Raw genomic sequence first — 26201 nt, forward strand, 5'->3', positions numbered from 1 at the left:
TGCAGAGCTCAGCAGTTGAGCTTCAGCTCAACACATTAGTTTCTGTTTGCTGACATTTTAAAGCAACTTCATGATGCAAGCAGAAGTCTGTGTCATTCCTGTAACCCTGGGTTGCTTTATTCAGTGCCAGAGCTCAGTTGCATTAATGAGGTTGAAGGACAAGGGGAGCTTCAACGGTTGGTGAAATAAATGTGTGCGTCTGCGACTTAAAATATATTAATAAGGACCGAGTACCACAAATGTTGAACTTTGGTGGTTTCAATATTACTAATTGCCAAGCTGTACAAAATACAGTGTAATGCAGACATAAGTCCCAAATTTACATAATGGTCTGTCAGTAAAGGTGGCTAGTCACTTACCTACTAGTTTGTAGTTACTCTTTGAACACACATCCCCAAACACAGCAACAGCAGCTTCTTGTTGGTGCACATTATTCAAAGACTTGTCGAGGCACAAAAAAAACTTGGTTATAGATGCCACGAAGTAGGTGGCAGTGCCTTAACCATTTATGTGTTGTAGGCCACTGGGACCTCTTCCATCCTTGTCAAGGGGAGTGCTAACCTTCTCTCCTTTCATACAACACGCTATAATAAGGGGTATGAGTGCCTTTATAAAGGACGGTCATGTACGCCATGACACAATGCCGGTGGGAGATAGAGCGTCATTTTTCTGTGTCCCTTTTCTATGTTCTTGTTTTGGTAGCAGCCATTAAACTGTGATACTTTCATAGCGTTAGGTACACATATATATAAAAAACAAATAAGGAGTTCAAACAAAGTTCTATTAGCAAACACATATATAAAAACAGAGAAAAGTATGCCAAATGCATTTTGGGTAAGAAATACGTCATCCCCACGTTAACCTATTAGAGCGTTCGTAGAAATGACGTTAACAGGAAGTGCTCTGACCCAAACACAACAACAGAAGAAATGTGTTAAAGATGATATCAGAGAAATTCTAAGGATATGCTGTGAGGATACTCTTTTCTTAACAAAACATTGTTTGTGAAATATACTTACCCCTCTGTAGTTGTGTTATGACTGCGGTACGTTGCATGTTACAGTGTAACCAGAGACGTTCTTAATGCATTAAGAACGTCTCTGGTTACACTGTAACATGCAACGTACCGCAGTCATAACACAACTACAGAGGCGTAAGTATATTTCACAAACAATGTTTTGAACAGAGAATCTTTGGTGTAACTATTTGAGAAACGCACGTCTGTGCTCTTTTCGATGACGACGTTAACTTGTATAGTACCGTCGTGCATAGTGAAGGCGTCAGACTCATGTTATAAATCACAGATTTATTTATCCACAAGCATTAATTGAAGACTCTAATGAACAGGGGGACATAGGTCCAGAAGTGCCACGCCAACCTGCTGGAACTGACCACAGCACAGGCTGCGACTGCACGTGCAAAACAAGAACGCAGTAACTCGAAAATGAGTTTCGGAAATGGGCTTCCTCATTTGTCTTGTGTCAAAAACTGTGGTCCAACATCGTCCCGTTTTAGAGAAAAACAATGTTGAAAGTGCAAAAATTACAAAAAAGAAGTTACTGCGGTGTGTTTGGTTAAAGGTGTCGTACAAAACAAAAACGCAGTAAGTCGGTGAGTTACTGCTGTAGCCTAGGCCTACTTTCCAATGGTTTGGGAGTAGACAGTAGTACCAGCCAAAGAACGCAGTAACTCCGTTTTTGGCAAAAAGACACATAAATATTGTTTTTTCGTGCATTTAATTTCTATCCTTAAAAAGTATTACAAGGAAGTGTCACCACCACTTTACCGACAACAGTTGTCGGGCCATAGGCCTATAGGAAACTTAGAAGCCTTTTTTCTCAGTTTGCCAAAATCTTAGTTACTGTGTTCTTGTTTTGTTATAGTATAGTATAGTTATAGTTATAGTAGTTTCCAAACTTTCTGCTGGTATGGTTTGGTGTTTGAAATATGGGGTGGGGGTGGGAGCTAGTCAGAGTATATTTGAGTTGGACCTTAGAGTATATATTTCACATATTTTAAACACAAAAAAATGTTGCCCCTTGATTTTGCCAAATTATAATTCAATTTCTTGATTATCTTGTTACTAACCAATTTTGGTTATATTATAGGCTAGTATTCAAGGTTTTCTTAGAATAGTCCCTTCTGTCCACAACCTCTCTCCACACAAACACACAGTTTGATTATTTTATTTGGGAGGACCAATAATTAATGAGAAACAACACAGTGCCCCAAACATTAAAGTAGCAATAATGTGTCTTCTACATAAATGCAAAAGTTATACTGGTCTGAAGCTTCAGGTGTACGAGTGGTAGGCTATCTCCTCCTCCAAATATGCTGCCTGCCTACTAACTGCAGATATTGAACAATACTTGGCTACTGTTTTGCTTTCTTCTTATTTAGTATGATTTGCAAACCTCTGACACACAGTCTATGAACATGGCCAAGGCTATCATATGAGTGCCACCATGGATGTTTTGTAGCCACACACACACGCATACACACACACACCTCAGGGGTCCCGACCGCCAGTTTGAGAACCACTGCCTTCGGAAGGCAAAGGGTATGTGTGAAGTACCCCACTCCCCAGCTGCTTCTAAATTAGAACGTAGCATGGTGCATAGTGTCCCTCAACCCCCAAAGGATTTTTTTTGGCTGCAGTCACTTCTTCTTAATGAGTCCCAGAATAAGGGGATTGGTTGGAATAATCCCTTCAACCAGTGCTTCGTGGACTTTCATACCACTCACTCAAATCCGTCAGAATTATCACACTCGGCGTCTACTACAGCAAAATGGGTTGAGCTTAACCTCTGTACCTTGCCACCCTTGTCTTTACTGTTATGGCTTGTCACATTAGTAGGCAGGGAGGAATGCCTTGGTGATGTTCAAAAGGCGGGCTAACTACAATTCTTTCAGAAACAGACACACACAACAGTTTATTTTCTGTATGTTTAATTGGCACAGTTAACACAATACAACATATTCAGTGCTGAGAAACAAGCATACCAAATGGAACAAACGAAAAAAAAGTGCAAAACACATTGTTTGGACATGTAATCAAACTGAACCATGAAATAAAAAGAAAAAAAGGTTGAATTTAGCAAAGCAGGAAAAAAAACACCTTCAAATAGTTAAACCTTAAAAATAGACTCTCTCTCTCTCCTTTTTTCTTAAGTTTATTCTCTTATCTATATATTTATATACTCTCTGCTCTCGGGTGGCCAGGCGTTGGGTCTGTACAGAAGGGCCACGTCTGTGTGGTCTGAGCAATAGAGAGACTGTGAGGAGCAAGGAGAGCGCCTTTCTCCTGACGTGTGTGTACTGTATGTATGTTTGTGTCTCTGTGTTAGTGACGCAGGTCTTACTCCTGGTGATATCCAACAGCCTTATCCGAGTCTGGGGGTGTTGGGATGTCACACAGCCCAGAGTCTGCTGCTAATGTCCCAGACAGCAGCTTGCTCCGTAGCCCTTTCCCACTAACAATGTAACAGAGCAGCAAATAAAAAAAAAAGAACAACAGCATTTGCCTCGTATCTACACACGTCTCCATTGGGTTGGACGGAAAGATGGAAGTAATGAGTTTTTGATGCATGGTTTTTTTTTATCTTGACTGGGGTTCTATGTGAGTTAATTTTGGGTATTTATTAATATTTCTTGATTTCGTATTTACATCAATAGCACTTCAGACGTCTTGTTTTTTAATGTTCCTCAAGTAAATACATTTTATAAACTTTTTTTTTTTCATTGAACATCTCCCAGACACAACTTTCTGGCTTCCTCAAGAGAAACAAAACAATGTAATGCGCACCACACAACATCAGGTCCTTGACTGCACTTAAGGTCAGTGGTGACGCTCTGTGATGCTTCTTGTGTGTGGTTTGGTCATGGGCATACGTGATTCAGGTGCAAGTCAGATTTTCCAGCAATAGAAAACAATTAAAAACGCTACAAAACAAAAAGCATTAGGATCTAAAAAAAACTTGCTCCTTCGTCCCAAAGTCATATGTAACACAGTCACCCCCATCTATGAAAGAAAACAATATTAAACTAAAATCACATGTGCTTTTAGGTGCCTGATGAGCAGCACCTTGCCAAATACAAAATTAAAGCCTGTTAAAAGAATTATTCCACAGATCATTACACGGCATGGTATTCATAAAATGGAGTCTGGTTCAATCTCTTATTCATGCCTCTTTAAGGCTTGACATGGTAGTCGAAGGTTTGTTGAGTAAAAAAATGTACGCACGGACTCAACTGTAGCTGAACAGTAGCTGTGTTGCAAAGCATCATGGGTAAAATAACCCATTATGAATTCAAAACACGTAAGCCGGTCATGTTCCAACAACACACACGTGAAATGACAAGACCTGTTTCATATTCACTCACAGTACATCTGAAATGAATGCATACAATGTGTACACCTTATTAACAAAGAAAATAAGATGTAGACCCTGATGATTGATGTCTGGGTTGGTAATAGATTAAGATGTGATGGCTCTACGTAGGCAAAGAAAAATACAAAAGCAACAAAACAAAAAAAAGGACAAGATACGCAAATGGCATTTAGGTCAAGAAGGAACTCAACCCAGAGGGACAGTGATGCCAGTTTGTCACACAGACGTATTTATGACGTGTGTAGCTAAACTGGGAGTGGAACACGGAGAGCAAGGGTGCACGAGAGACCCATGCCACCCTGCCCTGCCGTGAGACAGATGGCACACTTCAGAGGGCACCCCATGTTAGTACTGGAATAGGTGTCATTGCCCAACACTCAGCTATGTGCTTGAGTTATGGCTGTCAAGCTTCTGCTATATGATTTTAGATCACCGATGACATACTACACTAGACATTCTTGTTCAACGGGCCCATTCGGCATGTGTTGACTTGCACGGCTTCCACCAATACACATACAATTCTTATCCAGTTCCATGAAGCAGCCTCCAGGGCTTAGAGTAAATCAAGCTCCGTCTTTGCCATCTCTGGCCTTCAGTGGCATATTCCTTATAAGAAAGGGAGCCGAGCTGGGTGATTGAGAAAGTGAACAGAAAAGAGAGACAGAGTGGCAACCGAAGGGTATGAGAAGCGAGTACTGAGCAACACGTGGACGATAAGACCCTCCTTGAGGACGATGGAGATGGCAAGACTGTATCACATGCCAGCGGAGGGTCACCAAAGCCACGTGTCTCAGAGAGCAGGAAGAAGCAATAGCAGCAGCAGCAAAAGACAGTGCAACGTTTGTGACAGAAGTGTGTAAACCCCCTAGAGTGACTGGACGACACACCACATGACAACAGTGCACTCGCGGCGGACACCAGAGCTGAATCAGAGACAAAAGTAAGGAGTATTTTTATATATATATATAAAAAGAAATAAAACATGTAAGGGAGCTGACTCTTCTTGACAATTTTTTGACCCAGGTTGTTTTTTTCTGATGTCAGTTTCCCACTCCACTGACAGCCAGAGATTCAGACACAAAAGATTTCGGAAGTATCAAAGCTTAAAAAAATGTGATATTCCTCTTCTATCAGCTCTCTTCATCTCCTCCCTCCCAAACGTTTTCCCCACTCCAGCTCTCTTTTTTTTACACTTTCTGAATACAGTTTATTTCAGACCAGGCAGCGTGTCCTTTACCTTCCACTTCCGGTATCACACTCTTTTAGGAATCTGCAATAAAAAAAAAATAAAGAAAACATGAGACATCTTGACATGATATTTGTTATCATGAGAGGGTGGTTACTATAACAAAGCCACATGCTAATGACTGTAACATTGTAAATACAATAGTCAAACAGTTTGTTAGAAAAAAATTACCGGTACCTCTTACGATACAATGGCAAAGAATTGCACAAAGAATTGCACTGTCTTGCTGTACTGAAAATCAGTAATAACTTCATGCAGATACGCTCAGTATATGGGTTAGATATTTTTTTTTACCAAAGGCATACATGATTATGTTTTCATCAGCCCTTCCAACGTTTGTCTTTGACAGAAGGTACTCAGTGTGTGCCTCACCCACACCACAGCAGACCAGGCCAAATGCACAGCATTAGGCAAATGGCTCATGCATCACAGTTTTTATCCTCCATTTCTCTCCCTTGAAGCAGTCCTCAAACACATGCAGGGGCATCCCAAAGCCTGTCACAACTATCCTCACACCCGTGCATTGCTTTCCTACCAGCTAAGCCACGGGAATTCCATCGCCAGTGACCCCCACAGCTCTGCAACACACCAGTGGAATATTTGCATGGGAGAGAAGAGACTGACTCAATGGGCTGACATGTTAAAGGGCAAGAATGTTTCTTCCTGTGTGTCTCTACCATACATCTGACACAACCTAAATGCATATGTCTGCCAAACAGTCTATCTGCCAATCGAAAACATGCTTCCAACGGCAAATGCCCAAAGTCTAGTGTTTGGTTCCTGGTAAGTGCATGCCCCCACAATTCAAGGTTGTTGGTGAACTGGGTCGCCCTCCAGTGTAAGAACAGAGGAACTGCACAGAAGAGCTGTGCATAGTTCTGTTTCAGCAGTTCCTGTTGTGAATTACTGTAGTTGCTGTGTGTTTCACAGAGCCAAAAAATGCAAAATGGTCATTCTACATATCCACCATCCCCCCCACCCCACCCCCCACACACATGTTCATTAGGGCATTAAATGTAAGTCATTAGACCTTTGGTGTTGTTGTCCAGAAAGACTTCCACATAAGAGGTGGGCACGTATCCCTCCTGCTCTTCATTCCTGCGTACGCGCGTCCAGCCGTCACCCTTGTCCTCCTCGATGACGTACAGCAGCTCGCCCTCCGTTATTGAGATGGTGCCCTCGTTCGTGCCTGACAAGAGACGGCAAGGGGCGGGGAGAGTTAAAAACAGGCCATATGAATTGGGGCATACCCAAAGTGATTCTCTGTGAAGTGGGCTTTTCACAGGAAGTTCATGTTTTTTTTCTGGTGATAGTGCTGCACTTTTAAAAAGGATGTACTCTGCAAGGCGACACACATTGCCTAAAGGTATATTCATTCTGTAGTCCTAACAACATTTATATAAATATTTGCCATTAGGAGCAAGAATTCTCACTACACTACATAAATTCTCACTACACTACATAAATTCTCACTACACCCCACCTCAGCTACCTCACCTATCTCACCCCCTGGAATAGCTGCTGTAAACTACTTTGCATTTGCATTTTTATTCTGTACTGAACTGAGGGCATTCTAGCATGGAACATAATTAGAACTACTTTGGCTCTTTTATGTTAACTGAACATGTTTATTGTGACTTTTTGTGAGTGTGTATGTATGAAACATGATACCCTACCAGGATCTTGTGTGTGTGTGTGTGTGTGTGTGTGGGGTGGGGGGGGGGTGGATGTGGGTGCTTGTGTGTGTGGGGTGAGTGTGTGGGACAATGCCTGTGTGTGGGGGTGTGTGTGTGATCGTGTGTGAGATTTCTTGGCGTGTATGATGGTGCAGGTTGAAGCTATAAAAGAAGAAGGAAAAATTTGCACACCGTTGCTGCTCACCGATTTATGTTGCGTTGAATAAATCGGCGAGCAGCAACAGTGTGCGGACTTTTCCTTCTTCCTTTACGCGTCTTTGTTTGATCCAGCACCTGTTTTGCTGGATGTGCGTGCGTCTTTCACTCTACTTACAGGTATTAGCTATACCTTCAAAGGGGTACAGAGCTTTGCAGGTGCCGATGGTAGGCAGGACTTCCTCCTCCTCAAACTCGTCATCGAACTCGGGGTCCGCGGGCTTGACCGGGGGCTGGCCTGGCTCGGAGCTGGGCTCCTCTGTGTAACTGCCATCTGGGCTGCTCAACACACAAACACACACCCACTCACTATAGCAACGCTTACACCACTAGTAAAAGCAATACATACAGTATAAACAGACACTCTTTAAGAAAAAAGTAGACTAATATATAGAACATGCGTATATTCAAGCACACAAATATTCAGACACACAGACTCACACACACACACAGAGGCACACACACACAGAGGCACACACACACACACACACACACACACACACACAGACACACCAAAGCCCATGTCCACCACTGAATGTCAAAAAATACTTTACCTTTCCCTGTCCTGTGCACAGTTGTTGGTCACCGGCGGCGCATTGTTCTGTGTCTCGAATACTGCACTCTGCCTCTTGGAGGGCGGGTCACTTTTCGCTGGCATCCTGCCCTCTACCTCCGCAAGCCATCCCTGTGCCAGACACACACACACACGCACACGCACACGCACACGCACACGCACACGCACGCACGCCACACATAAACACACACACGCACGCACACACACACACACACGCACACACGCAAGCAGGCATACATACACACACACACACACACACAGCGTCAGCAAAAATATCCATCAGCAAAATCAGCAGTACTTTTGTGGAGTCAATCCAATCCTCTTGGCGCCTCAAACCCTGCATGCTATGTGTACTCTTATTAACATCATAAAGAACCTACTGAAGGCACCAAACCTAGGCCTTCATATTACATATACAGTATGCAGAGTGCCCCTGCTTTTTTGCATTAGGTGTATAGCAGCGAGCAGTGGGGAGGTCCACTTGGCATACTGCCTCTCTCTCTCTCTCGCTCCAATTATACAAACACAGTCTCTTGGCTTCATGCATCCACTGCTCTCGATAATTTAGACACACATCAGAGATCAGAGGCAGAGCCATTACGATACAGCAGCATACCGTTTCCTAATATGGCAACGCTGCAAGACGCACGCCGTAGTGCACTCACTCGCTAGCCTCTTCCACACAAGTCAACTCATTACTTGAATAATGACTCACAGACAGGCACAGAATCCTTCCATGAGGTGTGTGCTGCTTAAAAGCTGGGGTCGGAAAACATAGGTGTGTGTGTGTAAACAGACGTGTCTTCATGTCTCTATGTTTGTATACTGTGTACGTGTGTGTGTGTGTGTGTGTGTGTGTGTGCATAAGTGCTTGCAAGCATGCCTGCATACATGCGCGCGTGTGTTTGTAAAAAGGATCAGGGGAGAAATAAATGAGACAGGAGTGTGAGTAGTCCGAGAAGAATGGAAAGATTTGTGTTTGTGAGGGAAAACTAGAAAGGCCTGGAGGACAACATACCTCAAACTTCTGGACCTCTGCCTGTAGCTTGTCGATGTTCTGAGCGATCTCGCCCAGCCTGGGGTCCAGACTCGTGGGGTCACCCATCTGAGGATTCTTAATGTACACGTCCTTCATTTTCGTCAAAGCATCTCTGAAAACACACAAACACAACCGAATCAATACATCTGCGACGTAATAAATAGAAAACTGTTTGGTAGTTGATGTCTTGCTTGATTATACAACTGTGGTTGTACACCCGTGTTTGTGTTAGAAAGTATGAGCAAGAGATAAAGAATGTGTTTCGATGCTAGTTTTTATGTGAGTGCACGTGTGATGGATTAGGTGGTTCCTATTCACTTCCTGAAAACCCTCACAGCATTAGGATACATTTGCTCCACATTGGGCTTGATCTTCATTTGCTCCACATTGGGCTTGATCTTCATTCGCTCTACATTAGGCTTGATTTGTGGCTGACGTTAATTGAAACTGAGTGGACACACTAGGTGGTGACCATATGGCTATGCGAGGGTGTCTACACATTGTACATTCATGCAGTGTGTGTGTGTGTGTGTGTGTGTGTGTGTGTGTGTGTGTGTGTGTGTGTGTGTGTGTGTGTGTGTGTGTGTGTGTGTGTGTGTGTGTGTGTGTGTGTGTGTGTGTGTGCGCGCGCGTGTGTACTGTACTGTACCTCTGGTCCACTTCCTTCTGAATGTCTTTGCTGATGTCGTCTATCTTGGCTTGGAGCTTCTTCCTCCGCTGCTCCGGTGGAAGATGGCTGAAGTCCTCAGGTCCACCACCCTGTGTAGTCAGGGATGCAAGACACACGTTAATTCCACATGTAAATGCTTTACACTTTTTTTGCTGATTGCTAGTCTAGAGCCTATATTCCCTCTCCTCTAACTTTGATCAAACTAAAATAATGCTACTTTGTTCTTGATGTGATTCACTCCATGGGCAGGTGAGTTATTTTCAAAGACCAGACCATTGTCTGTTGCCTTTGTAACGGACTACAATATGTGTGCCAGTATAAGATTACAGGTCAGCCAGAAGCCTAGCTGCTGGCTTCGATTTCTGTACCACTTAATCCTGCATGGTAATAGGGTTACGCTCTTCAAAGGTAATGTGGGGACTGCTGGGTGCGGGCCGCAGGTTGCTGACAGTGCTCTGTGTGTGATATACAGTACAGGAGCCCTAATCCTAATCTGTGGTGCATTAAGGGGCATGATGGAGGCCCAACAGAGGCCTGGCTTCTTCCAAACAGGCACACAAACACAGGCCAGGCCAGGGGAAGATCAAATACACTGATCCTAGCCAGGCAGGAGGATGAGTCATCTCTCTCTCCTCTGCATTTGGGACACAGGGTCGTTGTATAAAAAGGACTCTCTTAGAGGCATATTATGCAGGGCTGTGTCTATTGAATGAGTTCACAGGTAGCTGTTTTTAAAACCCTGCTTGTAAATGTTCCTATCACGTGACACTTCAAAACTATTGGGGGACTATGCATGTTTAAAGGGCCTTTGGTTATCTAGAGTGACAAAGTGAATTGTGTTCCAGTGAAAATTACAGTGGGAAGAAGTCATTCGACTACCATGGAAACCTTACCGCTTGAGACTCCCCCACGGTGCACCACTAGTCGCCCCATGCAACGACACATAATGACTCCATCATCACACTGCAAACTTCAACATACTGCAGGCTACATTAGATGGCTTGTGCTTTTGAACCCATGCAATGACACAAAGCTGATGCAGTATTTTAGCACATGCTAGCTCATGCTTCCTTTACCTCACCGTCACTCACGCACATGCACTGATGATGTGAGCTGCGTCTTTTTTTCTTCTTCACACAAACAGTACATACACAGCTAGTTACCTATCTAAACTACTTCATGGCACTACAGCTAACATGGAATTAATGTGTGTCATTGTTTGTGTGTAAATCATCTAGTTACCTGCATTTCTTACCATTTGTTTCAGAGAGATAATGTTATCAGACTGATACTCTTATCTATGGTTCATTAAGGGTAAGGATTGACGACAACTATTCTGGCAACTAATGATAGTGAAGCTGATTATATATTTTTAGATTTGTCTTTGCATGCCTGTGTGAATTTGTGAATATCCACATGATTATGTGTTTTGTATGTTACATCATAATTTGATAATGCACTACAGATAAAACATATAAAAGCACTACTGCTACTGAACTACAGACGTGGTCTCATCTACAATTAGTCCTTTAACCAATCCAGGGCCTTCCTACTGTAATTTGTGAGGACAGGTTTTGTGGATCTCTACTGGACAAGAGGGTCAGCTGCAGTGAAAATGGACAATGGAAGGAAAGGGATCGATGATGGCATGAGGATGAAGTGTGCTGATGTGATGAGAAATTATGGGCTGCTTTCTCCTGATTACCATTCACTGCCGCTGAGCCTTTGGGTTAATGTACATACAGACAGCACAATACCAGGTTTAAGTTAGTTAAGTGAGCCGATGCCAGCCCACTGCGGTGTACATGGAGGATGAACATGTTCCAAGTGCTTTCTAAAGGTCACATTTATAAGTGGGTCGTCTGAAGGACTCCAGCTACATCTCAAATGTAGTTTCAATACACTAACAAATATTATTGTGAATCAATTGTTAAGTAGGCTGTAAATGCTTATCTTCTAACTGGATGTTCCATTCTCTGGCTGCAGGTGCCCAGAGGAAGCCTTAAGGAAGAAAAATCCGCACTCACAAACTGCGTCTCATTATTTATTCATAATATCCACCATGTCCAAAAAGCAAACGCGTTTCGGCCATCAAGCCTTCATCAGTGCGTGGTACGAGGAAGCCTCACATGACACTACCAGTGGGGTGGCAACAGGCATGGCTACTGTTGAGTCTGCCAATCATCACAGATTAACTGACAGGACAACAAAGACAGACAGTCTTCTAGACACGGAACAAAAAACAAACAAACAATAGACAGACGAGACGGTGGTTCACCTCAATCAGACTCCGAACGTGGGAATTGAGTGTGAGCTACACACAGGGTGGCAGGGTTGGACAGGCACCACGGAAGACAGGGCAACAAGACAACAACAAAAAACAAGCAGAATAAACAATAATACAAATAAAGCAATAAACAAAAGACAAAAAAACAACACAAGTGAGGCAACGCAAGACAGCAAACTGTCTCCAAAAACGCAAACCAATTAAACAATATGTGACAAACATATGGGCATTGAGTACAACAACAAAACACACTAGACACAAATTAACAAGAGTGAAAAAGGCAAACAAGGACAAAACAAAATGATAAACAAAACCAAACAAAACAAAAACAACAACAACGAATGTGGTTTTGGGGTTGCGTGTTAATACGACGATGAGAGCATGCTACGGTAACACCGCTATGGTCATGCTAGTTATGGTCATGCTAGTTCAACGACCATGCAGTTAACGGTCATGCTTACCAGCTTGAGAGAAAGCTGCTCAGGGAGGAGAAAGATAAATAATGGAGGGATCGGTAGGAGAGAAAGAAAGGAGAGAAAAAGAGAGGACATCAGCTGGATACAAAAAACACCATCCACCTACTCCAGCCATGTCAGGGGTGTTATGAACTCACAGTTAAGAACAGTTTACAAGGTGTATTGTCATGGTATCATGTCACAGGTAAACAATTTGTATTCACAAGGTGCAATGTGATGTTAAAGGTAGACAGTTGTCATGGTGGACAAGGTACGTTTTGATGTTGTCACAAGGTGGAACAGCGGTTGCCAAGGTGTGAAAAAGCGTCATCACCCACCTGCGGCCAAATCTTCACAGCGGATGAAGGTCATGTCAACTAGGCAAAAAGTCACATATCCCAAACCCTCGAAAATCAGATCAGTGAAATATCCCCTCACAAATTTTAATCCTCTTACAAGGTGCATGGTGCGGCCACAATGCCCACAATATGTGAGGTAACCTCATTTTCTCCAAAGCAAGTTTTATTTATTTATTTCTCCTTTTTAATAACTGGCTCTTGCTGTAGATCTATGGAGGGTGCCATCTGACTTCCTGTGCCCATGACAACTCTGGGTGTGTGAATAGGCAACATAGCGTCACCCAACACGTTACTATACGATTCATCGACCAGGCTTCAATATTTAACGCCAAATGTAGGCCTGCTAAAGGAGAACATTCCCCTTGGCGCATAATGGTTTCAGTGATGGTTAGGGTTAGGGAGAGGTTTAGGTCTAGGTGACTGTGTCAATATGCAATGCAAAAGGATTAGCCATGGCATCAATTATTGAAGCCTGGTCATATGGCATGAAATGCTGCAGCTGTGGAGCACAAGCTATGCCATTGGATGCTACTGGGGGAGGTGTGCCACCATTTTAATGTACAATGGTAAACGGCCAAAATCACCACCACCACTGTACTATCAACGTCTCTGGTGTGCATTTCTCGAAACCAAGGTTGCTAACTACATTAGCTACTTTGTTATTTTCAATGCAATTTCCCAATAGCAACTACTCAAGCTGCTAACTGGCTAACAACTATGCTTTCGAGAAACACACCCCTGGCGTGGTAGAGAACGGCAGTTGTGGGCAGCTGCTGAGGGTGGTGCAATTGGGTGTGGCTGATCATAATTTTGTTGTTCTTTCACAATCCAAATAAACTCTTGAATCTCGATGTTGATCATCAGATCTATTGCATGGCTCGGGAAGGAGAGAGTTTAACACTGGGCTTAGGTTTGAAATGAGGGCTGACCAAGAGGCTAGTGTAAAGCTATGCACTCTGGGCATACGTAAATCAAGAGCATTTTTGAAAATGGATGAGTGCAGTTTTCAAACTTGGCTGCATTGCAAAAGAGGCATCCTTAAACGCATTCCGAGAATTTAAATAGAGGTTCAAATAAAAAGGAAAAAAAAAAATCAAAGGAAAAACGAGGTGGAAACATTACTGTTTGAAGTCCAGAATCCATTGCTTGAATCCAGCCAGCCAACTCAGCCACTCCGAACAACCCATGCCCGCAGTGCCACCTCAATTCACAGGCTCCAGAGACAGACGTCATTCCTGCATATCTTTTGCATATTATGTTCAATACAAAGTTTGCTCGGTCAGGAGAGAGGGTAGAGAAAGTGCAACAAGCGCAGGTAATTTCCTTGGGGAGAACCAAAATAGGAAAGGGTGGGGCAGTGGAAGCTTTTTTGTTTTTCATTTCATGCTGTGAAGGTTTGCTGCAGGTGTCAGTGATGAGCAACGAAAAAACAACTTCCTCAAACACAACATGTCAGAGAACGCAGCCGGTGTCACATATGTACAATGTTAGTGAGTCAAGATAACCACACGAGACAGGGTGAGAGAGTGAGTAAGAGAGAGGGAGAGAGAGAGAGAGAGAGAGAGAGGGAGAGGGAGACAGAAGGAGGGAGAGAGAAAGAGAGAGAGAGAGAGAGAGAGAGAGAGAGAGAGAGAGAGAGAGAGAGAGAGAGAGAGAGAGAGAGAGAAGAAGAAGAAAGAAAGAAAAAGAGGTCTGTGGAGATTAAAGGTAAAAAAATGAAGGGGTTCAAACACCAGGTGGCGCTGTGATGATGCTCCAAAAGCTGAGGGATATGATGTCATAGCTCAGTGGTGGGGTGAGGGGTAGAAACCTCTGGCCCACTCATCCCAAACTTTGTGCCCCCCACCCGCACCCCCTCACTCACACACACACACACACACACACACACACACACACACACACACACACACACACACACACACACACACACACACACACACACACACACACACACACACACACACACACACACACACACACACACACCACCCCACACCACTTCCCCGTCTACGGTGGTGAGCTCATGACAGGAAGCACATGCGGCATATGTGTCCCCCAGCAGCGAGGGGAGGGGAGGGGAGGGGTGACGAGGGCAGCCCAGCTCTCAGGGGTGCGAAGGCCAGGCCTGTAGAAATTGCAGCGCAGGCTCTGATTGTGATGTTTTGCAACAGAGGTGCTGTACTGAGTTTGGGGACCCTTTATAGGTCTTATGTTGGACACACACATCAATACACATAGAGGACTGATCACAATCACAATCTCTCACGTTCACACACACACAATGCGCGCGCACACACGCACGCACGCACGCACCCACGCACGCATGCATGCACGCACACACGCACACACAGAAAGGGGTCTGTGCAAAGTTGTAACTAGGGGGGACACAGGAAATACTGTTTGTATGCCTGATCTGCCTTCTCCAAAATAATAATATATAAAATGATAAATAGCAACATTTTTAGTGTATATCTTGACCAAGAAGTCCTGAAGTAGGTGAACAGAAGTAGGTCAAACACTGACCTTAAAAATTAAATTTTAAACTTAGAGGAGAATCCAGACTCCTTTCACCCAACCGTAACATACAAACACACACTCAGGCATACACAGGTCTACACGCAGACACCCACACCCGCAGTACCAGAAAACAAAAAGGGGTGAATTCTGTTTTGTGTGTCTACTGCTGTCACACGACTGCTGTATGAGCCCAGAAGTGTTACAAGCATCAGGGGGGTCACACAAAGGTCAAAGGTCATCGTAGCGGAGGTGTCTCTTCCATTATTTTGTAGCCTCTCTGTTTCGCCATCTCTAGCTGGGGCTTGTGACACTTGCAGAACCTAACCCTACACACGCACACCTAGACACACACACAAACACACACGTGCACGCACACACGCACACACACACATACATGTACACACACACACACACGCACACAGACAATTTGTTTGCATGTACAGGGAAGCGGCCAAGGCACAAGCTGCAAGCTCATAGCATGGACGTGACCGCTGGCAATATGACAGAGCTCACTCAAATGGCTGCTGTTGCTGCTGCTGCTTAGTTTATGTGTATCGAGACCAAAGGAGTCACACACATAAAAGGTGTGCATGTATACAGGACGCAACGGACAGATATGTGGACATATATATTTGGAGAATGGATTTTTGGAGAATTTGCTGAGCGAACAGACTCTTTCACCCCTTTCACACTCTTTCATCTCTCTCTCTCTCTCTCTCTCTCTCTCTCTCTCTCTCTCTCTCTCTCTCTCTCTCTCTCTCTCTCTCACAGGCACACACTTACGACATATTGTCTGGCCTCGAAAGCGTACGTAGGCCTGCCGTAAGTCCGTACGTAACTCCGCTTCATCAGTTCTTTGTTGCAATAAAGAGAGCGAGGAGACTGCTGCAGAGAATATATCCTCATTAAAAGACACACAGCTGTGTTACTGTCCACACTCATACGCTCCAACGCACACGCACCCTCAAGAGCAATACAGCAGCCCTCTCTTTAAATCATTTGAAACTTTAAAGCAGGATCCACTGCAAGCTTTTGATGCGACACATTAAAATCTTTTTGCTGTGCAAGGGATACTGTCAATGTTATTGATGTTGGGGCTATGATGACAAACTTCATGTGATGTTGTGATTGTCTAATGAAAGTACTGTATCGGCTCAGGGGGTCTGCCATGACATTGTCCATTGTCTTATAAGACATAGTTTTGAACGTTTCAATGAGCGAAATACATTTCTGTCTGAAAACACATGATCGGATTATAAGTAGGCTACAATGTTTGGGTTCACAGCACTAGCAAGTTTTTTCAGTCAACAAGCTCAGGAATGAAGCTTGAAGCTAGTCAGCTGTGTTGCATGGTAAGAGGACAATCATTCATTGATAAAATGATTTGTATGAACAGATATATTGCCTCCACACCCTTGAATCCGAAAACCTGCCCATACTTGTTAAAAAATGTGTCGCTTCCAATGTAAGCAGTGGATTTGTGCTGTCTTCTACTTTTAATCATATTCTGCCTGATGTTTATCGTTAAAATAACCACACAAACATACCCATAAGCGCGCGCACACACACACACACACACACACACACACACACACACACACACACACACACACACACACACACACACACACACACACACACACACACACACACACACACACACACACACACACAGACAGAGAAATGTCTGGCACTGCAGCACAGCCAGAGAGATTGTGTACACCAATCCCCTGGGGTATGCTGGGAAATTTCCCAATCTGTCTGTGCAGAAGAGAAAACACACACACACACATGAACGCGCACAGACACCAACACACTATAACAGCTTATCAGACACCAAATACCTTATCAGCCAATAGTCAATTCTAAAGACTATTAATACACAATTAATGAATTAACAAAGGAAACAAGAAAACACATTAGAGATTGAGATTTGATTAGAGCATCTCACAATACACTTGTCCAACACAAAGGCAGATTTCTGTGGTTTTCTTATATTAACTCTGAACAATTAACTAACACTGACTCACATATATGCATGCATGCACGCATGCATACATGGTACAATTGAATAATTGCTATCTGTCAACTAGCATACTATCATATCCACGAAGACAACATAGGTACGAACTACAGAAAGGACACAGATTATGATTCCAAACAGCAGCAAACAGAAATAAGTGCACTACTGAAGCAGGAAGTGAGCAACAATAACAAAGAAGATAACAGGTAAAATCAATGGAGGATGAATGGGATGTCATTGTGTCCTTCCATTACGGGTCACTCTCTCCAGTCCTCCTCTCCAAGACTTAGGTCAGGTCAATGTACATTTTACTCCATTTAGAACTGAAGGTCAGAGGGTCAAAGGTGTCAGTCAATATTGTGTGTGTGTGTGCGTGTGTGTGTGTGTGTGTCTGCGTGTGTGTCTGCGCGCGCGCGCGTGTGTGTGTGTGTGTGTGTGTGTGTGTGTGTGTGTGTGAGCGTGTCTGCATGTGTGTGTGTATGTCTGCATGTGTGTGTGTGGGTCTGACGACTAAGTCAGAGGGGAAAAGGCGACACAAAAACATACACAAAACCTAGCTTCCTGTCTAAAAAGTTACTTCCTGGGAAAGAAAAGCTTGTCGCCTACAATAGTCCTGACCTTAAGTTGTGGCCTTACCACATGCATGCACACCAAAACACACACAAACTAACACACACACGCACACGCACGCACACACACACACACACACACACACACACACACACACACACACACACACACACACACACACACACACACACACACACACACACACACACACACACACACAAACTGACTGACCCTATTTTAACCTTTGACCTATATTGCAATGCCCAAGCACAAATGCGAGCATTCTCTCTGACACACATACAGAGACACCCACAAACACACACACATTTACAGACACACACACATGTATAGACACCCACTGTTACTTTTAGGAGTAACGTGAGTGTCAAGTGTTGAGGGTCTAATGTAAAGTGGTGTTTTGTTTTGAGTGAGGAAATCTGTCAGAAAATGTGTTCACATAGAAGAGGTGTGATACTGTGCAGTACACTGTGCAGCAAGACACAGAGAGAGATATACAGTGTATAACAAGTGAGAGACAAAGAAAGAAGAGAAGAAGAGAAGAGAAGAGAAGAGAAGAGAAGAGAAGAGAAGAGAAGAGAAGAGAAGAGAAGAGAAGAGAAGAGAAGAGAAGAGAAGAGAAGAGAAGAGAAGAGAAGAGAAGAGAAGAGAAGAGAAGAGAAGAGCATTTAGCCAGATGAAGCTAGGGAAGTGGCTAGCAGGCTAATGCAGATGCATTGCTACATTGCACTGAAGCACATGTGCAACACTGAAGAGACAGAGGTGATGAAAGAGAAAGGTGATGAAATAGAGAGCATAAACGAAGAGGGGGAGGGGAGAAACAGAGAAAGAGAGAAAAGAGGAAAAGAGAGAGAGAGAGCGAGAGAGAGAGAGAGCGAGAGAGAGAGAGAGAGAGAGAGAGAGAGAGAGAGAGAGAGAGAGAGAGAGAGAGATATCTGATGACTCCAGTGATTTCTCCCCTCCCTTCTTCTAATGTTGTGTACTTAGCACAATTCTAGTGCCAAATACCTCCCAGGAATTCATCAGTCATCGTTGAAAGCAGGGTTGCGTTGGCCTACTAGTTTCACTATTGCACTTATTTCCCAGCAAATTTGCATCATTCTTAATCTTACCTCATTTCGGCACTGGGTGTGTGCATGTATGAGTGAGAGAGAGAGAGAGAGAGAGAGAGAGAGAGAGAGAGAGAGAGAGAGAGAGAGAGAGAGAGAGAGAGAGAGAGAGAGAGAGAGAGAGAGAGAGAAAGAAAGAGAAAGAGAAAGAGAAAGAGGTGTGTACTACAGTTTGCGTAGGCTCTGTCAAAATTATCATTTCAATCACAGCATTATTGTACAGCTCTGTCACTGTGTGATGAAATCCATGTATATACATCAAGAAAATCATCATTTCACCCACTGGACTTTCTCCCAAAGGATAAAGTGTCAACGTCACCTTAAACATGTTAAATCAGAGGAGTAAACATAAGAAAAAGTGTACATAAGAAAACAAAGTAAGAAGAGAGAACGGAGAGAAGCAGAAAATGGAGGGAGAAAAAAGGAGGACAGCAAGAAAGAGAAGAAAGAAGAGCACCAGACCAAAGCCATGGGAAGACAGAAGCAACAGGCACTTAGCTGAGGGGACACACCCTCACAGATGGGAGGTGACACATGCACATGCAGCACACACACACACACACACACACACACACACACACACACACACACACACACACACACACACACACACACACACACACACACACACACACACACACACACACACACACACCTCTCTCTCTCTCTCTCTCTCTCTCTCTCTCTCTCTCTCTCTCTCTCTCTCTCTCTCTCTCTCTCTCTCTCTCTCTCTCTCTCAAACGCACACCATCACAATCAACTAATCAGTCACTCACTTCTCACTTTTATACAGTGCATGCACGGACACACTTACGCACGCACGCACATACACACGCAAGCACACCCACACCACTCATGCCAAACACTCTCTCTCACACACACACACGGTAAAGCCCACAAGCGCACACTTACCCCTCGCTTGAGGCTCCGGAGGCAGTGCATTTTGGACTTGGAGGTCATGAGGTCGTTGAGGCGGTGGCCCAGCGGCTCGCGCGGCTGCTTGGGTGACTGGGGGTCGTTGGGAACAGCAGAAGGTGAGGAGGAGGAGGAGGGGGAGCGAGGGGCGGTGGAGGAGGAGGAGGAGGAGGGGGCGGGGAGGGTGGAGGAGGAGGAGGAGGAAGGGGGGGCCGGGGGCGGCTGGGGCGGGTGCGGGGACGTTAAGAGGGTCATAAGCTACCGGTGTGGGGAGGAGAGAAGAAGAAGAAGACGGAGGAGGAGGAGGGGAGCAAAACGGAGCAGCGACACGAGAGAGAGAGATTGAGAGATTGAGAGAGAGGGAGAGAGGGAGAGAGTAGTAGTAGTAGAGAGAGAGATGGAGAGGAGGAATAGACAAAAGAGTGGCGTGTAGGGGAGAAGAGGGGGGGCAGTGATCATCCAGAAAACAAAGGATTAAAAAAAAGAGGGGGAACACAAAAACGAGAGAAATAAGGTGATAAAAACAACAAAAAGCCAGTCTTGAATTAAAAAGAACGAATTAATTCCGGTAATTAATCCCATTAATTGTTTAAACAAACAAATCAAACGGAAACCAACAGGGAAACACACCACAGAGCATTAAACCTATTAACTTGAGGACTTGATCACCATAAAACCCAAACAGAAAGGAGAAAGGAGGAGGAGGAAAGGAAAGGAAAGGAAAGGAGAGGAAAGGCGAGAGAGACAGAGAGCTTAGGGGTGAGTGTGAGTGTGAGTTACGTGGGGGTGTTACGTGGTTCACAGGCTTTAGGGGTTACAGTGTTATAGGACACGCACAATACACACACACGATCATGCAGCCTACACAGCTACGGCTAATAGCAACCACATGCTGTAGGAACACACATACACACACACACACACACACACACACACACACACACACACACACACACACGCAGCCTCATTTTCTTTCAAACACACACCCACGCACACGCACACGCACACACACTCACTTGCATGCATTTCCAAACAGCCTTGTCTCGGGCAGAGCCAACAAGCTCAGATGTCACGTCTATCTCACCTCCACAGAGTAACTGAACAACGAGGACAAGGTAACATAGTACAAAATCTATATGAAGACAACTTATCACTCTAAAGAGTGTGTGTGTGTGTCTCTGTGTGTGTGTGTGTGCGTGCGCTCACGTGTGTATGTACGCCCACACAGGTGTAAGTGTAATAACTCAGAAATTTGTACATGTATATTACTGCATACAGGTATACATGTATTTTCACATCTGCTATGTGAACAACACACTTACTTGTTGTGAAAGAACACATATGCCAGTTTAAGATGAACAGCAGCCATGTGTGCGTGTGCGTGTGTGTGCATGTGTGTGTGCGTGTGTGTGCATGTGTGTGTGCGTGTGCGTGTGTGTTTCTGATGGTCTTCTTTCCACAATGACTCCCCATCCACTGACGAACGAGCACACACGGAAACACCACTAACAACAGAGTACAACGTATATGCACAGGATGAACACAGTACATACAGTACACATGCCACTCTAAGGGAAGAATATACGGTACGTGCACAAAGACACCCATGCACGCACGCACACACACACACACAAACACACACACACACACACACACACACACACACGCACGCACGCACGCACGCACGCACGCACGCACGCACGCATGCACGCACGCACGCACGCACGCACGCACGCACACACGCTCCTACATGGTTCTACACCAGTCTAAGCCATCAGGTTACAGGTCAAAGGTCAAACAGCCCCAACAGCCAATCAGAAGCAAGTTACTGTGGGAGGGCCTTTGTGAATAAATCCATATAGGAAGAGAAATGAGGAAGAGGAGGAGGAAGAGGAAGAGGAGGAGAGGGGGATGAGTACCAGACCATACGGTTAAATCTGAAACAGCACAGAAATGAGGGATCGTGACATCACTAGGCTACGGGGAAGGGTGTTGAAGGTCAGAGGCTTCTTCTTGATGTTTTTTTTTTCATCTTTGCGCAAATATGTTGCAAATATGTTGTAGAGGAGTGAGTTGGGGAGTGGGGACGTGGTAGGGTTACTTCTGTTAGTTAGTAGTGTCCAGCAGGGGGCGAGTGGTTTTCGCGGTGTTACTAATGTTAAAGATGACCGTTAGGGTTCAGCCGCGTGGACTGGCCATGACCAGGGCAGGGGGAAGAGGAGGAGTTGGAGGGAGCTGAGGTGGGCAAATGAAAACAAACAGCAGTAACAAACAAACAAACAAACAGGTACACAAAACACATAACACAGAGGAAGTGCGGTGCATTGCGGATGCCACAGGACTCAGGAGGGAAGCCATATTGAAGTGGGGGAGTAATGGCATGAACTGAGTAAAGGGAAGATGATCAGAGTATCTCTTCCACCCCCCATCCCCACCCTACCCTACCCAACCCAACCCCCCACTGAACTGGCAAAACATCTTTTAATCCCCACACCCAGGGTTGAGGATGGGGATTAACACTCAACCCCTATGGGAAGAAAGCCAGTTCAATCTTGAGTACACTTTCTCTTATCCAATCTCTCCACTAGATCACAGAGCCTACACAGAAATGTTTACAATAGTGTACCATGAGGATGCATGCGTATATAATGTCTGTGTGTGTGTGTGTGTGTGTGTGTGTGTGTGTGTGTGTGTGTGTGTGTGTGTGTGTGTGTGTGTGTGTGTGTGTGTGTGTGTGTGTGTGTGTGTGTGTGTGTGTGTGTGTGTGTGTGTGTGTGTGTGTGTGTGTGTGCTACCTTGTTCTTCTTGATGAAAGGCCACAGTTTGCCCTGTCTCTTGTTGGACTTCTCGGGCTTGCTCTCGCCGCGCGAGTTGGACAGGCTGGTCTCTGACACCGCCTTCTTCATCGCCTGGCCGTAGTCCTCGAACTCCACGTCGCCTGGCGGCTCGAAGCCCGACTTGTAAGAGTCTACTACCTGCTTGGAGTCCTGAAGAAAACAACACAAAACAAAACATGCGGCCATCTCGTAAGAAGCTTGAACAACAATTCTGTTCAAAAGTTTTCTTTTCATTGAATCTATTTAAATGTATTATTTAAACATAATACATGTAAGACCTATGTTTTCAGGCTTTTCATACATCTACTGACAGGTCAGTCTAAAGCTAGATTTATGCTTCGGACGCATAGAATCTGCGTCCGTCCGTTTTCTGTCTATGCGAGTCCACGCCCCCCTCTCAGAGGCTCTGCGCCCGTCGTCGAGCGCCTCCAAAAAATTCTAACTATCCGTCGGACGGACGCGGAGTATGCAGACAAAAAGGCGCTATGATTGGTCGTCTCCGGCTACTTCCTTGTTCTGTTCTTGTGGCATCGCAATGCCAGTAGTTTGCGAGAGCAGAGCTGTATTCTGTTAAAAACTTTATTAATGCCTTGTGTGTAAATGTGTGTAAATACACGAAGCTACAAGCTAAGTAACAAACAATGCATCAGTTGAACACTCGTGGCACAATGCCTGCGGTTTTACTACCGTTCCTCCACCGAATGTAAACACACATCGGCAGAATCAACTGTCTTCACATGCTTGCATTTTCTGCTCGTGAAAACAGACTGGGTATGTCAAATAATGATTAATACCAGTGCATTGCCTTTGCAATTTGTGTGAAAATACCTAGCTAACCGCGATAGAAAGCAACATTGCTTAATAATGACCGCAGTGCTTACAATGTAGTGAAAGTAGTCTAATCGCGCAATTTCAAATGTGGCTCGCGACGAGACCTCGGACCTCGCAGAACTCGCAGATGCATGAATACAATGTTGGTTCGTGGCCACTCCCACGCGAGTTTTGACGAGCGCAGTTGCAGAAGTCTAATCTGACCTTAAGGCAGTGACAGGAGAGCAGTGTGAGAGAGTGATGGGAAAGGATCGAGAGATGGAATTAAACCTGTGTCCCCAGTGTAAAGCAATGGTGTATTCTAATGAAAATTATAAAAGTATTGCAAATGTTGCCTCATCAATTGAATGGCAAAGACATAGTTCATTGTGTCATTTTTGGTGATGATAGAGATGTCTATGGCATTTGTGTTTTTGACATTAGTTGCATCTGCAGTAGTATGCTACCAGTGGGTGTCTTGTGTCTAAGCCTGTCACGATATACGATAAGTCAATAAATCGGACGATAACTTTTTACAAGAACGATCACTTTCCTGGCCCCGATAAGTAACGATAAGTTATTTGCGTGATGTTTTGTTTTCCCTAGTCTCTCCTTTTTCTACCGTAGCCGTAAGACTACCGATGGCGCGTTATAGGCTAACGCAGCGCAATGACGCTTAAATGTTGGTGTAGTTTTAAGTTTCAGTGCAGTTCTGGTTGGAAAAAAAGTGCATTGATCTGGCTACTTGCGTCTTTGAAATAGAACGCTGGTGTTCCCGCGCGTCGCCTCGACAAAGAATCAGCGCTAGAGACTAGGAGCGCAATATTCTTCCAGACTCAAGGTCAGATTAGACTTCAGCAACTGCGAGCGTGAAAAGTCGCGTGGGAGTGGCCACGAACCAATTTTGTATTCATGCATCTGCGAGCTCTGCGAGGTCCGAGGTCTCGTTGCCAGCCACATTTGAAATTGCGCGATTAGGCTACTTTCACTACATTGTGCACTGCGGTCATTATTAAGCAATGTTGCCTTCTATCCCGGTTAGCTAGGTATTTTCACACAAATTGCAAAGGCAATGCAGTGGTATCATTATTTGACATACCCAGTCTGTTTTCACGAGCAGAAAATGCAAGCATGTAAAGACAGTTGATTCTGCCGATGTGTGTTTACATTCGGTGGAGGAACGGTAGTAAAACCGCAGGCATTGTGCCACGAGTGTTCAACTGATGCATTGTTTGTTACTTAGCTTAGCTTCGTGTATTTACACACATTTACACACAAGGCATTAATAAAGTTTTTAACAGAATACAGCTCTGCTCTCGCAAACTACTGGCATTGCGCTGCCACAAGAACAGAACAAGGAAGTAGCGAGACGACCAATCATAGTGCCTTTTTGTCTGCGTACTCCGCGTCCGTCCGACGGATAGTTAGAATTTTTTCGAGGCGCTAGACGACGGGCGCAGAGCCTCTGAGAGGGGGGCGTGGACTCGCATAGACAGAAAACGGACGGACGCAGATTCTATGCGAGCGAAGCATAAATCTAGCTTCAGCGCATCTGCAACGTTCCTCAGAGGAATTAACAGCTCCAACACGGAGGCAAATGTTCATTTTGAAACATGCGCAGCCACCCAATATCCACGACGAAGACGTGTTTGTGCAAACATGAAATGCCAAACATGAAATGCCGTCGCGACAAACTTGCTCTGAGGCTGTTATTATAAACCTCGCCGAGTTTCCACTTATTTCAATGCGCCTCCTACCCCGACGTTCGTTGTCTATTCTTTTTGTGATTTTCGCTATATTTCTTGTTTATTTAGACCTAACAATATGAGTAGGCAGTCCGCAAGCAAATCATGAAGATAAAATTTGTGGATTTAAATCTGTCACACCAGGAGAATGTGAACGGTTGAGCGCGCTACAGGGGAAACAGAGGCATGGCGACTCATAACTCATAAGAATCAATGTATGGGCGTTCATAAAGGGCTTTAAAGTGCGCAGAATTGCAACTTGTTCCAGTCGAGGGTATCGGAGAGAGAGAGAGAGAGAGAGAGAGAGAGAGAGAGAGAGAGAGAGCTGCACTTGTGCATCTGTTCATGCTCTTTTGCTTTTTGCTGATGTTGAAATGCCTTTAACAGGGCTGATTTGGGTTTTGATTGACAATTAGCTAGTAACGACGTGCATTTGTTTGAAATAAGCTGTCTAAGTAATAATTTGGGAATTAACAATACCCCACCAGTAGGTTATTTTACATCACACCATGGATAGGCCTATAAGCCATTCAGTGTGCTTGAGAAAGATAAATAACAGAAAATGTTAAAGAAAGACTATATAACTTACCTTAATAATAAATACAAAAAAGCCTATTTAGAGCCTATTGTGCTCCATGAGGATGTATTTAAAAACATATATATATATACACCCCGCCGTGATGCTTTAAAAATGCGAAGGGGTGTAGTCACATTTTTATCGCATTTTTACGTCATTATATTGTT

General features: G+C 44.4%; 1 protein-coding gene and 1 non-coding gene across 21 annotated transcripts in view; both read right to left on the reverse strand.

Annotated features, from left to right (window-relative positions):
* Window positions 1-455: 455 nt before the first annotated feature.
* LOC134459162 (U6atac minor spliceosomal RNA) lies at window positions 456-583 on the reverse strand. The gene has a single exon (XR_010036811.1). It is a non-coding gene; the product is annotated as a U6atac minor spliceosomal RNA (small nuclear RNA).
* Window positions 584-2932: 2349 nt separating this feature from the next.
* The window catches only part of LOC134458529 (formin-binding protein 1), a 106460-nt gene continuing 83191 nt past the window's right edge, over window positions 2933-26201 (reverse strand). For 4 of the 20 annotated variants that reach the window (XM_063210888.1, XM_063210884.1, XM_063210890.1 and 1 more), the window contains exons 9-18: window positions 22861-23052; window positions 20063-20323; window positions 12091-12126; window positions 9792-9901; window positions 9122-9254; window positions 8084-8214; window positions 7648-7811; window positions 6668-6826; window positions 6173-6215; window positions 2933-5661 (exon numbers count right to left, since the gene is read on the reverse strand). In XM_063210888.1, the coding sequence (XP_063066958.1) occupies window position 5661; window positions 6173-6215; window positions 6668-6826; window positions 7648-7811; window positions 8084-8214; window positions 9122-9254; window positions 9792-9901; window positions 12091-12126; window positions 20063-20323; window positions 22861-23052 (1230 nt within the window). In that variant the 3' untranslated portion in view covers window positions 2933-5660. Of the gene's footprint in view, window positions 5662-6172; window positions 6216-6647; window positions 6827-7647; window positions 7812-8083; window positions 8215-9121; window positions 9255-9791; window positions 9902-12090; window positions 12127-12560; window positions 12576-20062; window positions 20324-22860; window positions 23053-26201 lie in introns of those variants that run through there. The other 16 variants (XM_063210886.1, XM_063210889.1, XM_063210885.1 and 13 more) reach the window with 16 other exon arrangements.

This window comes from Engraulis encrasicolus, chromosome 11, assembly GCF_034702125.1.
Source record: "Engraulis encrasicolus isolate BLACKSEA-1 chromosome 11, IST_EnEncr_1.0, whole genome shotgun sequence".
Classification (NCBI taxonomy): Eukaryota; Metazoa; Chordata; class Actinopteri; order Clupeiformes; family Engraulidae; genus Engraulis; species Engraulis encrasicolus.